At 42.0% G+C, this 13,092-nt stretch overlaps 1 protein-coding gene across 1 annotated transcript in view; it reads left to right on the top strand.

Moving 5' to 3' along the window:
* The window catches only part of LOC133229119 (solute carrier family 5 member 4), a 28,888-nt gene that overhangs the window by 10,251 nt on the left and 5,545 nt on the right, over nucleotides 1-13,092 (top strand). Inside the window, exons 8-11 of the mRNA XM_061385474.1 lie at nucleotides 1,503-1,723; nucleotides 5,190-5,325; nucleotides 8,628-8,735; nucleotides 10,831-10,981. Coding sequence (XP_061241458.1) covers nucleotides 1,503-1,723; nucleotides 5,190-5,325; nucleotides 8,628-8,735; nucleotides 10,831-10,981 — 616 coding nt within the window. The remainder of the gene's footprint in view (nucleotides 1-1,502; nucleotides 1,724-5,189; nucleotides 5,326-8,627; nucleotides 8,736-10,830; nucleotides 10,982-13,092) is intronic.

Here is a 13,092-nt window from a genome sequence, read left to right as displayed (position 1 = left end):
GGTACTGAATATTAACTTCATTATGACTGATGGAAATTATTAAAGTATATTCCTTACTCTATTATTATATAAGTAACAAATATAGTTTGTATTTTCCTTTATGACTCTCACTTATCAGTACCATCAGTTATTCATTCTTTTAAGTCGTGCCAGATCACTATTGATGAATCTGATTTACAACTTGCTAATTTTTGGCTTCTCTTATTATAGTTTTTGCTTTTGTTTGCCTAGAAAATCCATGCATAAAGTGAAAAAGGATATAGGGTGAAAACAAATCCTTTTCATCCCTCCCTTGTCCGGCAGTCACCCTGCTCCAACACCCACTCAGGCTGCACTGAATGCAACATTCCTGAACACGCAGGCACCTAATCAGAGCCCAAGATACGAGGCAGACACTGATCGAACTACAGAGACAACAAATTCATAATGATGACTGATGACTTCGTCAGAACATGGTTGCCATTAACCGCATGTGGCCATTTAAATTTAAGCTAATTAAAAATTCAGTTCCTCACTTGCTTAGCCATATTTCAAGCACTCAATACATGGCAGTGTCCTGCACTTAGCTGCCCAGTCATGTCCAAGTCTCTATGACCCCATGGACTGTAGCCCACCAAGCTCCTCTGTCCGTGGGATTTTCAGGCAAAAATACTGGAGTGGGTTGCCATTTTGGTCCTCCAGGGGATCTTCCCGACCCAGGGATGCACCCACATCTCCCGTGTCTCCTGCGTTGCAGATTCTTTACCCACTGAGCCATTAGGGAAGCCCCAATATATGGCCAGTAGTTACCCCATTGGACAGCACAGATATGTAACAGTTCCATCATTGTAGGAAGTTCTATTGCACAACGCTACTCCTGAAGCAACTGCTACTACCAATTCCTTGTGAACTTGCTACTTAGCCAGAATTTCTGTTTTTCTCGTTCACACTCCTTTGGTTTCTGGCCTCAGTGGTGTATGCCCTGGCATCAGCTTCTCTAAGACTCACTTATCCTATCCTATGGGTAGACTCTCACCTCCTAGGTCCTCCATGTATTTTTGCTACAAACCGTATTTCCTTTATCAGAACAATTTCCTTGTATTGTCTGCATCTTCCCTTAGGTTGAGTTCATTTTGCACATAATCCCACCACAGTATTTGGTACACACAACGTGTTAGTGCTAAATTAAATAATGAATAAAAAAGTAAACTGTCAGACTCAACTGTACAACTGTAGTATCTACCACTCTAAAATTTACTCTGATGAATTTTGTGTCATCTGAACCTTTATAAGTTGTCCCAAATGTCTGGGCTCATCTTTCTAAGGTTTCCATCCATTGTGGTTCTTTCCTACACCTGACTAGCTTTTCCAGACCCTCCCAGTGGGGTAAGTTTCCCTATGTCCCCTCACCACACATAATCTGATTGGAGATGTTTGAGCACCTCCATGACAAAGGAGTGATTATTAACTCTTTTGATGTCTAAGATTTGACAGAAATTTCATTTTATCCAATTCCTTTTCAGCTTTTGCTGAAGTCGGAGGCTACGAGAATTTTACAGAGAAGTACATGAATGCCATCCCAACCATAGTGGAGGGAGACAACCTGACAATCAAATCCAAGTGTTACACCCCTCAGGGAGACTCCTTCCATATTTTTCGAGATGCTGTCACTGGGGATATTCCATGGCCAGGAACAATATTCGGAATGACTGTTGTAGCTGCATGGTATTGGTGTACAGATCAGGTAAAGTGTGTCTGTGTGTGTGTGTGTGTCTGTGTGTGTGTGTGTGTGAGAGAGAGAGAGAGAGAGAGATACATGAATATGTTTATGTTGTTCTTTTTCTACTCATAGAAAAACATCTAGTTTCTATTTCATACACACACATCATTTAAAGAGCCAAACACTTCTATTAATACGATGCTTATTATGAAAAATGAAAAGAAAATGGACCCTTTCCTGGTGGCTCAGATGGTAAGGAGTCTGCCTGCAAAGCAGGAGACCTGGGTTCGATCCCTAGGTCAGAAAGAACCCCTGGAGAAGGGCATGACAACCCACTCCAGTATCCTTGCTTGGAGAATTCCATGGACAGAGAAGTCTGGCAGGCTACAGTCCATGGGTTCACAAAGAATCAGACATGACTGAGTGACTAATACTGTTATGAAAAATAGCTCTCTGGTGTCCAACTTTCTACCTATTTCTCATCTCCCAAAGGCAAACAATTTCAGCTTCCTCAGTTAAATATTTTGGTATGTATTTTTATTCTCTAAATCCTGTACTCACTGTATAGTTTGTGAACGACTGGCATGGATATTACCTTAGAGTTTATTAGACATGAATGCTCTTAGATGCTACCCACACCCATTGAATCAGAATTTTCTCATAAACCTGATTCCCAGGAGATTCAAATAAATCCTTGTATTGCGCCCTCTTAGTTTTCCAGTTTTAGAGTTTTCTATTGGCTTCCCATAAAGAGAGATGAGAGTTTAGCTTTTTCAGTTTTCCACTCTCAATCCCCTACAGGCACACCTCCTTTCATTCATCTTCCTAATAGATCCAGTTCACAGTTTTGGTGAGATGTGCATTCAATGCAGCAATTTTTGTGACTACATAAACGTAACTCACAACCAAGCTACATAATATTCTCTGATTGACTTTTCTTTAGCTTTTTCTTTTCCCTAAAATGAATAACTCTAAATACTTTTGTTTTAAATTTTCTTGGTGATTATTACTCATTCAATAACAAACCCTCAGCAAATTGCCTGAATCTCCTCTCATTTCGTGCAAGCACATCAAGTATTCTATGAGCTCCTTCTTTTCTCTTAGAGCCTTTCATCTCTCACCAACTCTTGGGTTGTCCACTGTACCTGGCTCTCATCCTAACTCAGAACTCCCTTCACTACTATATTTGGCATCCCCTTTGCTTCATTCTTGGCTTGTATTTCCTATCCCCAATATTCTACATCATCATCTTTCTTTGTTTAATCCTGCTTTTTGAGGCAATGAATTATCCAGTTAGTTGCTGATAAAGAAGGGAGATACATTTGCTGTGAATTTGCATGTTTCAAAATGTCTTCACTCCAGCTCTTAGTAAATTGATCTCTGGCTCTGTGCACATTTGTAGGTTGGAAATAATCTTCCCAGAGTCATAGATTCATTGTATTTTGACTTCCACCATCACAGGTGAGAAGCCTGAAGTTATTCTTGATCTTTTGGGTGCGACTCTGCTGGGGAAAAAATTGAAGGCAGAAGTAGAAGAGGGTGATAGAGTATGAGATGGTTGGATGGCATCACTGATTCAAGGGACATGAACTTGGGCAAACTCCTGGAGTTAGTGAGGGACAGGGAGGCCTGGTGTGCTGCAGTCCACGGGGTCACAAAGAGTCAGACATGACTGAGTGACTGAACGACTGCTTTTTCTCTCTGGAAACTTGCCTTTCCTTTGGCCTCAATATTTTGAAATTTCACCACAATGTACTATTGTGTGTGGGTCTATTTTTATCCATTATGACAGGCCGCTGTGAACTTCTGTGATCAGGTAACTGATGTCTTGACTGATTTGGGGAGATTCTTTCTTTGCTGCCTTCCATTTTGTTTCCTCGTATCTGGAACTCTACTTTTGGGTGTTGGTCTTCCTCAGCTGGTTCGCTAATGTTTTTACTTCTTCTCTCCGTCATCCGTCTCTTGGTCTTTTGCTCTACTTAATAGGAGACTTTCTTAACTTTATCCTCCAGTTTTTCCTGCCTTTGTATTTAAAGCTTCTAAGATCTTATTTTTTTGTTTTCTGGGTGCTCCTTTTTATAGCAAATGAGTTTGTTTTTATTTTGGTGGGTTTTTTTTTTTTTGAAGTTTTCTTCTTCCTAAATAGTCTCTGTCAACTTAAACCTACAATTTCACAATTTTAACTCACTTTAAATCAATGGCCATACATGATGTCAGTGTCAGTTCTCTTTTTCTCTGTATAGTAAACTGATTTCCTCAACATATCTATCAAAGAATGCATCCTTACACCACTGATTTGTGGGACCATCCTTATTACTTATATTTGGCTCTGACTGACTTACTTCCTATAAGTGACCTCACATCCTTCTTAGATGTAGGGGCTGAACCTGCTTGTCTGCTGACAGGGCTCTCTCCTCACCTTTAATTTGTGTTGCCCCTCCAACCATCAGCTTTCAGGCCTTTGTCCAAAAATATCGCCTGCTCCCTCAGCACTAAATAACACTGTCCCTAACAGATCTGTCTCCCCAAAGACAGTTAAGCAGAAAAAGACATCTTTGTTTCACAACATTCCTTGAGAAGAAAAAGTGACATCAAAATGTTATTATGGTTAGAAGTTCTGCTTTGCTACGAAATTTATTAGTCAAGAAATTGTACAACTTAAGTAGGAATTATGAAATTATATACATTCGTTTTCCCAGGACCATCATATTTGATTCATAACTCAGTGTGGTCTGAAGAAATCTAGAGATGAATATCTCAGAATTCTATTCTGATGGCTGCCTGACTCTGAGGTTTCCAGTTCAGTGAGCTCGCTTTCCCTTCGGGATAATTGCCTAACAATAGTTGAGAGAAACCAATGAGTATGAGACTTATTTAGTCACATACTTAGTAGAATATCAAAGACTTCCCAGGTGACACAGTGGTAAACAGTCTGCCTTTCAATGCAGGAGACAGGTTCCATCCCTAGGTCAGGAAGATCCCCTGGAGTAGGAAATGGCAAGCTGCTCCAGGATTCTTGCCTGGAAAATTCCACCTGGTGGGGTCACGAAGAGTCAGACATGACTGAGGGGCTGCGAGCGTGCACACACACACACATCAAAGGCACAACTTGTGGCAAAAGTCAATAGTGACAGCTTTGTACCTGGAAAAGCACATGGCCCTTGTTGCAGTTTAGCCTGGGAGCTGTAAACATGTTTTAATAGTAGTGATAGGTACTGATTTAAATGTAACGAGTCTTACAAACATACCAAGTATTCAGGATGCCCTACAAGAGATAACCCTATTTAGAGATGAAAAAACTGAGACTCACAGAAGTCAAATATTCATGTAAGAGGAGCAAGGATTCAAGTTCCAATTTTACTCTGAAGCCCATTATTTTGCACTATCATGACTCTCCTTTTCACTATAACATTAATTCTGAAGAGAGGCACTCCCCTTCATTGAAGTCACCCTCCGGTTTTCTCGTGACTACGTCATGTTTCCCTGGCAGGTCATTGTGCAGCGCTGCCTGTCAGGCAAGGACATGTCCCACGTGAAGGCCGCCTGCATCATGTGTGGGTACCTGAAGCTGCTGCCCATGTTCCTCATGGTGATGCCAGGGATGATCAGCCGCATCCTGTTCACAGGTGAGTCTTGAATCCATAGATCCTTTTTTTTTTTTTTTTTTATTACACGTGAATTCTGAGTAGTGGTTTCAAGATAGATAAAAACTTCGATAAACTAGAAAACCCATTACATACGTCAGTAAAAGCAGAATCCCAAGTGGCGAGAACAGCCTGTGCAGAGGCTTAGGAGCAGGAAATGTTGGCACACTTGACATTCTGTTCTCTTATTTCTTTTGTACTGTACGCCTGTCTCCTTGCAGACATTTGAGCTTGCGAGCCTGTTTTCATGAGTGGCTTGGATTTAAGCTAGTCTAGAAGATAATGCAGGAGGATGAGATAAACTGGAAAATGTGAGCTGAGTGAGCTGTGATGGTTGAGTCCAAGACATCTTTGACTGAGAAAGTCTTCAAGATTCACTGTCACTTCTTGGTCCTTCCAAGATGGTTGGAGACTGGACTGGGCTTTGGAATTGGGTTGTATGGGTACTTTAACTTTTGATCCAGCTGAAAGTAGATGCTAATGTTAAAAATCTTCCTTAAAAAGTCAACTCTTCCTTTATTACGAAGGGTACAGGAAATACATTCAGCTAAGCAAGGCGTCTGGTTCTAGTGGGGCAATCCATCAGATAACACTGAATCCACATCGTATTTTCTCAACTGGGCATCAGTTTATTTAGCTAAAATCTTGTTACAAAGAAAATCACCTTTTTTCCCCCAAAATGATCCATTTTATTGTAAATATCTCCTTATAGGTATTGCTTGTGCTTCAATTCCCACTCTCCTTTATTTTTTTGTCTTAAATTTTTTTAATGATGTTTATTTCAAGACTACTGTTTCCTTGGGGGTGTGGTGTCATGTTAAAATGATTCCCCTACACAGCAAGTTAGAATGTTTCTTTGTTCTTCTTGCTGCAACATTATAGTGCTGTTGAAAATATCCAACAAGTAAAGAATGGTCAAAGAAATTACTATATCCCTCTTCATAGAAAATTGCACACAAGGGGCTGAAGACTATCTCAAAAGTCAGGAAAACGCTGAAGTTATTATGTTAAATGTAAAAAGCAGATTACAAAATATTACCTCAACAATTACCATAGCAATGCAAATATATGTGTATATATATATACATATATATATGTATATATATCTCTAATACATATATATGTATATATATCTCTAATCCTTTCCTTGGTGGAAAAGGATTAGAGAAGACTATTGAAAAAAACGAAAGAAGTTAAAGTGCTAAGGTATTAGCATTCAGGGTGGCTTTTGTTTTGTTTTGTTTTACTTTACAATATTGTATTGGTTTTGCCATACATCAACATGCATCCACCACAGGTGTACACGTGTTCCCCATCCTGAACCCCCCTCCCACCTCCCTCCCCATACCATCCCTCTGGGTCATCCCAGTGCACCAGCCCCAGGCTTCCTGTATCCTGCATCGAACCTGGACTGGCGATTCGTTTCTTATATGATATTATACATGTTTTAATGCCATTCTCCCAAATCATCCCCCCCCTCTCCCACAGAGTCCAAAAGACTGTTCTATACATCTGGATCTCTTTTGCTGTCTCACATACAGAGTTGTCATTACCATCTTTCTAAATTCCATATATATGCGTTAGTATACTGTATTGGTGTTTTTCTTTCTGGCTTACTTCACTCTGTATAACAGGCTCCAGTTTCACCCACCTCATTAGAACTGATTCAAATGTATTCTTTTTAATGGCTGAGTAATACTCCATTGTGTATATGTACCACAGCTTTCTTATCCATTTGTCTGCTGATGGACATCTAAGTTGCTTCCATGTCCTGGCTATTATAAACAGTGCTGCGATGAATATTGGGGTACACGTGTCTCTTTCAATTCTGGTTTCCTTGGCATGTATGGCCAGCAGTGGGATTGCTGGGTTGTATGGCAGTTCTATTTCCAGTTTTTAAAGGAATCTCCACACTGTTCTCCATAGTGGCTGTACTAGTTTGCATTCCCACCAACAGTGTAAGAGGGTTCCCTTTTCTCCACACCCTCTCCAGCATTTATTTCTTGTAGACTTTTGGATCGCAGCCATCCTGACTGGCGTGAAATGGTACCTCATAGTGGCTTTGATTTGCATTTCTCTGATAATGAGTGATGTTGAGCATCTTTTCATGTGTTTGTTAGCCATCTGTATGGCTTCTTTGGAGAAATGTCTATTTAGTTCTTTGGCCCGTTTTTTGATTGGGTCGTTTATTTTTCTGGAATTGAGCTGCAGGAGTTGCTTGTATATTTTTGAGATTAGTTGTTTGTCAGTTGCTTCATTTGCTATTATTTTCTCCCATTCTGAAGGCTGTCTTTTCACTTTGCTTATAGTTTCTTTTGTTGTGCAGAAGCTTTTAATTTTAATTAGATCCCATTTTTTTATTTTTGCTTTTATTTCCAATATTCTGGGAGGTGGGTCATAGAGGATCCTGCTGTGATGTATGTCGGAGAGTGTTTTGTCTATGTTCTCCTCAAGGAGTTTTATAGTTTCTGGTCTTATGTTTAGATCTTTAATCCATTTTGAGTTTATTTTTGTGTATGGTGTTAGAAAGTGTTCTAGTTTCATTCTTTTACAAGTGGTTGACCAGTTTTCCCAGCACCACTTGTTAAAGAGATTGTCTTTTCTCCATTGTATATTCTTACCTCCTTTGTCAAAGAAAAGGTGTCCATAGGTGCATGGGTTTATCTCTGGGCTTTCTGTTTTGTTCCATTGATCTATGGGTGGGTTTTTTTTTAATCAAGTTTTGCTGTCTGTTGTCATTGTTTAAGGGAAAAAAAAAAGATATTGTGCAAATGCCACGGTGAAGTAAGATATCATCCCACATGGGGCAGGCACTCCAACAACCAGCACAGGTGATGCTTCTTCTTAGACACAGGTGGTAAAAGACCGGGCTAAGTGGTCAGACAAGGCTAACTTCCCAGGTGATGTGGTGGGGGTGGGGTGCTGGGGTGGGAGTAGGGGTGCGGTTGGCTTTCTCTCTGGAGTTCTGTGCTCCTCAGAGCAGTTGCAGTCTCGCAGCTTTGTTGGAGGATGGAGCAGCTCCCTCTGTTTGCTGTACTGCTCGCACCCAGCCACATCCCCAAGAAGAGTCCTGCCCCTTAGGTCAGTGCAGAGGGAAGCTATAGGCATGAGACACTTAGGAGGTCGTATTCTGGGCAAAAAGGGAGCAGGTTCAGAGTGCGGAGTTCAAAGTTGAATCTCTAATTTCCATGCATGGAAATTCGTCTCTATGTCCAATGGTTGTAGATCTTACCTGTTTGACCCCACTCACTGAACCCACTTTTCTGAATCTGCCCCCCGCTCAGAGAAGGTGGCCTGTGTTGTACCTTCGGAATGTGTGAAGCACTGTGGAGTTAAAGTCGGCTGCTCCAACTATGCTTACCCAATGCTGGTGATGGAACTGATGCCCAATGGTAAGAAAACATCCACGCTCAGATGACTGGATGGAGAAAATGTGACGCTTGGTAGAGATAGACGGATGGATGAACGATAGAGAGAAAGGTGTTGATAAGTGAACAGTATTCAGCTGTAGGGCTTCCCCAACAGATCAGTGGTAAAGAATCTGCCTGCAGTGCGGACGCCACGAGTTTGCCCTGGGTTGGGAAGATCCCATGAAGGAGGAAATAGCAACCCACTCCAGTTCTTCCCTGGAGAATCCCGTAGACAGAGGAGCCTGGCAGACTACAGTCCATAGGGTCACAAAGACTCAGACACCTCTGAGCAATTGAGCATGCATACATGCTGCTGCTGCTGCTGCTAAGTCGTTTCAGTCGTGTCTGACTCTGTGCGACCCCACAGACGGCAGCCCACCAGGCTCCCCCATCCCTGGGATTCTCCAGGCAAGAACACTGGAGTGGGTTGCCATTTCCTTCTGCATTCAGCCTTAAAAAAAAGAAGGAAATCCTGCCACTTGCAACAACATAGATGAAGCTGGAGGACATTATGCTGAGTGAAACAAGTCAAGCACCTGAAGACAAATACTGCATGACATCACTTATATGTGGAATCTAAAGAAATCAAACTCCAAGAAGCAGAGAGTAGAGGGTGATCATCAGCGGCTAGGGTGGAGAGGGGCAGTCATGGGAAGATGTTGATCACAAAGGGTATAAACTTTCTGTTATAAGATGAATAAGTTCTAGAGACCTAATGTATATATATTAACTATATATATATATACACACATATATATGTATATATATTAACTATAGTTAATAATAATACATTACTAATGCTTAAAACTAAGAGAATAGATCTCAAGTATAATCATCACAAAACCAGAATATGGTAACCATGTGAGTGATGGATATGTTAATTAGCCTGACTGTGGTAACCATGTCACATCAAGTTGTACACCTTAATACTACAATTGATATCTATCAATCATACCTTGATAAATCTTTGTGCTGGGACTGCCTCAGAAGCCAGGTCTGTAGATGGGCCATGAGAAAGGGTTATGGCATAATCCTTAATCATTCTTACTTCCATTAATTCCGTTGTTTTCATCGAACCTCTCTTGAACACCTTCCATAGGCTACCGGCCCTGTTCTTGGCCTGGGAAATACAGAAATTAACCAGATATAATTCTTATTAGAAGAATTCTTACTCCTCTGAACTCAAAACTATCAAGGCAATCGGGGGCATTTAAAAGATTGATTTATCAATAAAAGAGTTTCATAGCAATAAACTTAGAAGTTCAGAGAATTAGAGGTTAAATATTCATTCTGCTTTCTTTACAGCAGTGGTACCCAAATAATATACCTCAATCTATTTAATTTGCAACTGTTTATTGAGTGCCTACTATGTGCCAGACACTGCCTGGTGCTCAGAAAACATCAGTGAAGTAGGCACAAAATCCCCTATTAAAATTCACATTCCAGTTTGGTGAGATAAAAAACAAACCACAAATTATGTGAAATAAGTAAGCTGTTAGGATACTGGATGGTGAGCAGGGTAAGGGGCTCAGTAGTGAGCAGGCGATCCTGTGCCTTAGGCTCATTGAAGGTTGGCTGACACTTTTGCGACCTTTCTCCTCCCCGACCCACATGAGCATTGTCAAGAGGAAGGGAGCAGGACCCGCAGGTGACCCCATCCACCCTCTTTCACACTTTGGGAAGCCTACATGGCATTACTAATAAGCAGAGGGAACTGAAGGGTAAAGTTGCCACAATTTTTCAAAACTCTGCTTTGCCCACCAAAGATGTCTTCAAGAGAACCTCCCACCAGGCTTTTCCCTCTCTGGTTCCCTAACCTTCAGGAAGCCAAGAATTCCTCCCCAAAGAAAGGTGGCAGAACCCGGTTTCCTGTCTTTCAAATGGTCTCTAAGTTTATATATACAACCAAAATTATATGCTGGACTATTATCAAGGCACCAGGAAACGTGCAGGAAGTGCCATATGATAATCCATGTCGACAGGCACACCAGTCAGTGACTATTCCAGGTTTGGCAAGGTCCTCGTAGACCATGGTGTTCAGCTCCTAACCAGTGGCTGCGCCCTCTCCCGGCCCCAGGACTGCGAGGCCTGATGATGTCGGTCATGCTGGCCTCTCTCATGAGCTCCCTGACGTCCATCTTCAACAGCGCCAGTGCCCTCTTCACCATCGATCTGTACACCAAGATCCGGAAGAGAGCATCTGAGAAAGAGCTCCTCATAGCTGGACGGTGAGACACTCCTGGTTTCTGTCTAAAATTTCTCTGCAAAAAAAGCAGACATAGGGACTTCCCTGGTGGTCTAATGGCTAAGACTTTGCACTCCCGATGCAGGGGGGCCTGGGTTCGATCCCTGGTTGGGGAACTAAGACTGGGTACAACCAAATAAATAAGTATTTTTAAAAAGAAAGAAAGAAAAAGGCAGATAAATGAGCTAGAACCTCCTCAACTTTGGGTTCAGGAAACTAACCATAGCATTCTAGAGTAGGAGGAAGAGACCTTTATGCTTAGTCGCTAAGCTGTGTCCGACTCCTTTGAAACCCCATGGACTGTAGCCCTCCAGGCTCCTCCATCCATGGGATTTCCCTGGCAAGAATACTGGAGTGGGTTGCCATTTCCTACTCCAGATGATCTTCTGACCCAGGGATCTAACCCTTGTCTGCTGTGTCTCCTGCATTGGCAGACAGATTTGGAAGAGACGTTAGAGGACATTTAATTCAACTTCATCCTTCTAGCTACAAAACTGGGGGCCACATTTTTAGTGAAATAGTTGCTTTGTCCAGACTTTCAAATGCCTCTGTTTCTTATTTCTTCCTCTCCTCACACCATCTCCCAACCACATCATCATGATACTCCTTCCATGCTTTCCTGGGGGTGCACATGTCCCACTTACTCTGATAGACTAAATGCACTGTCTCTAGAAGCTTCCATGTGTATTAAACCATCCACACACTACTACAGAGGAGTTTATCAACTACATTCATTAAGAAATGAGGTATTAAGAGAAACTGCCCACCTGTCTAAACAGTCATGCGTTATTGAATACAGTTACAGTTGCTTTAGTAAATTAAGCACCTAGAGGCGAAAATTCCAAGGGCTCACTTGTCCAGATCTTGACTCTGGACAAAGGACAGGAAGAAAAATAAGACACCTGTGCTTTTGTGGTGGGGACAGTGTCGGACTAGAATTCAGCAGGTCCCGAGAGGCAGCGATCACACTAAGAGGTATGTAGTCTTAGGCATCATTCTACATTAAGTCCCAATGATCAACTGAGCTTTTCTTTTTATCTCTCTTATTAAATGTCTACTACATCTCAGAATACAAATATGAAAAAAGGATATACATATGACAAGCAGTTTCCTGCTTTGTGGGATTTATGCCCTTGTGAGAAAGGCAAACAATAAATGTACTTTATACCTGGCTTCCCAGGTGGCTCAGTGGTAAAGAATCCACCTGCCAATGAAGGAGACACAAGGGACACGAGTTCGACCCCTGGGTCGGGAAGATCCTCTGGAGGAGAAAATGGAAACCACTCCAGTATTCTTGCCTGGGAAGCCTCATGGACAGAGGAGCCTGATGGGCTACAGTTCTTGAGGATGCAAAGAGTCAGACATGACTGAGCGTGTGTGTTCACACACACACACACTCACACACATTGTATACCTGATAACAAAAAATGTTAGATAGACAAGCAAAACAGGATTAAAGACTGGTGGCTACTGAAGACGGGTGCTCAGGGAGTCCTCCCTTGAGGGCGTAACGTTAGAGCACAACCCTGAAGGAAGTAGAGGAGTGAGTCCCATGGCTCAGTGTGCACAGAACAGTAAGTGCTGCGTGCTTTCAAGAGTTGTGTGTCATGCGTGTGAGGACCACAGGGATGAGGCTGGCACATGAGGAGCAGCTGGGAGGGAGATAGGAAACACAGTCAGAGAGGTAAAGGGAGGTAAGGGCACACAGGGCCATTCAAGCCGTAACAAGACTTTGGATTTCATTCCACGTATGTTAGAAATCAGTCAAAGATAAGAGCAAGGGAGGTGTGTGGTTTGCTTTCCAATGAAGATAACAACTAGGATAGCGGGTGTTATCTGCCGAATTTATACTGTGTTCTAGGCGCTGTGCTCAGACTTGCCATGGTTTATCACATTTACTTATTGCAAAGTTGCAGAGGTTTTGTAAAGATTAAATGAGACGCTTGTGCCTCAGTCTCCTGCCCAGACGCTTGCCCCTCCCGTCTCTCAATCTTCAGGTCTCTATTCCAGGTGAGCACAGGGCGGTGATAACCTTTTACAGAAAGTCCAGTAAACTGCTCTTGTTTGTTTACTTATACAACAAGCATAACTGGA

Source organism: Bos javanicus, chromosome 17, assembly GCF_032452875.1.
Source record: "Bos javanicus breed banteng chromosome 17, ARS-OSU_banteng_1.0, whole genome shotgun sequence".
Taxonomy (NCBI): domain Eukaryota; kingdom Metazoa; phylum Chordata; class Mammalia; order Artiodactyla; family Bovidae; genus Bos; species Bos javanicus.
This window is presented reverse-complemented; position numbering and strand designations above follow the sequence as displayed.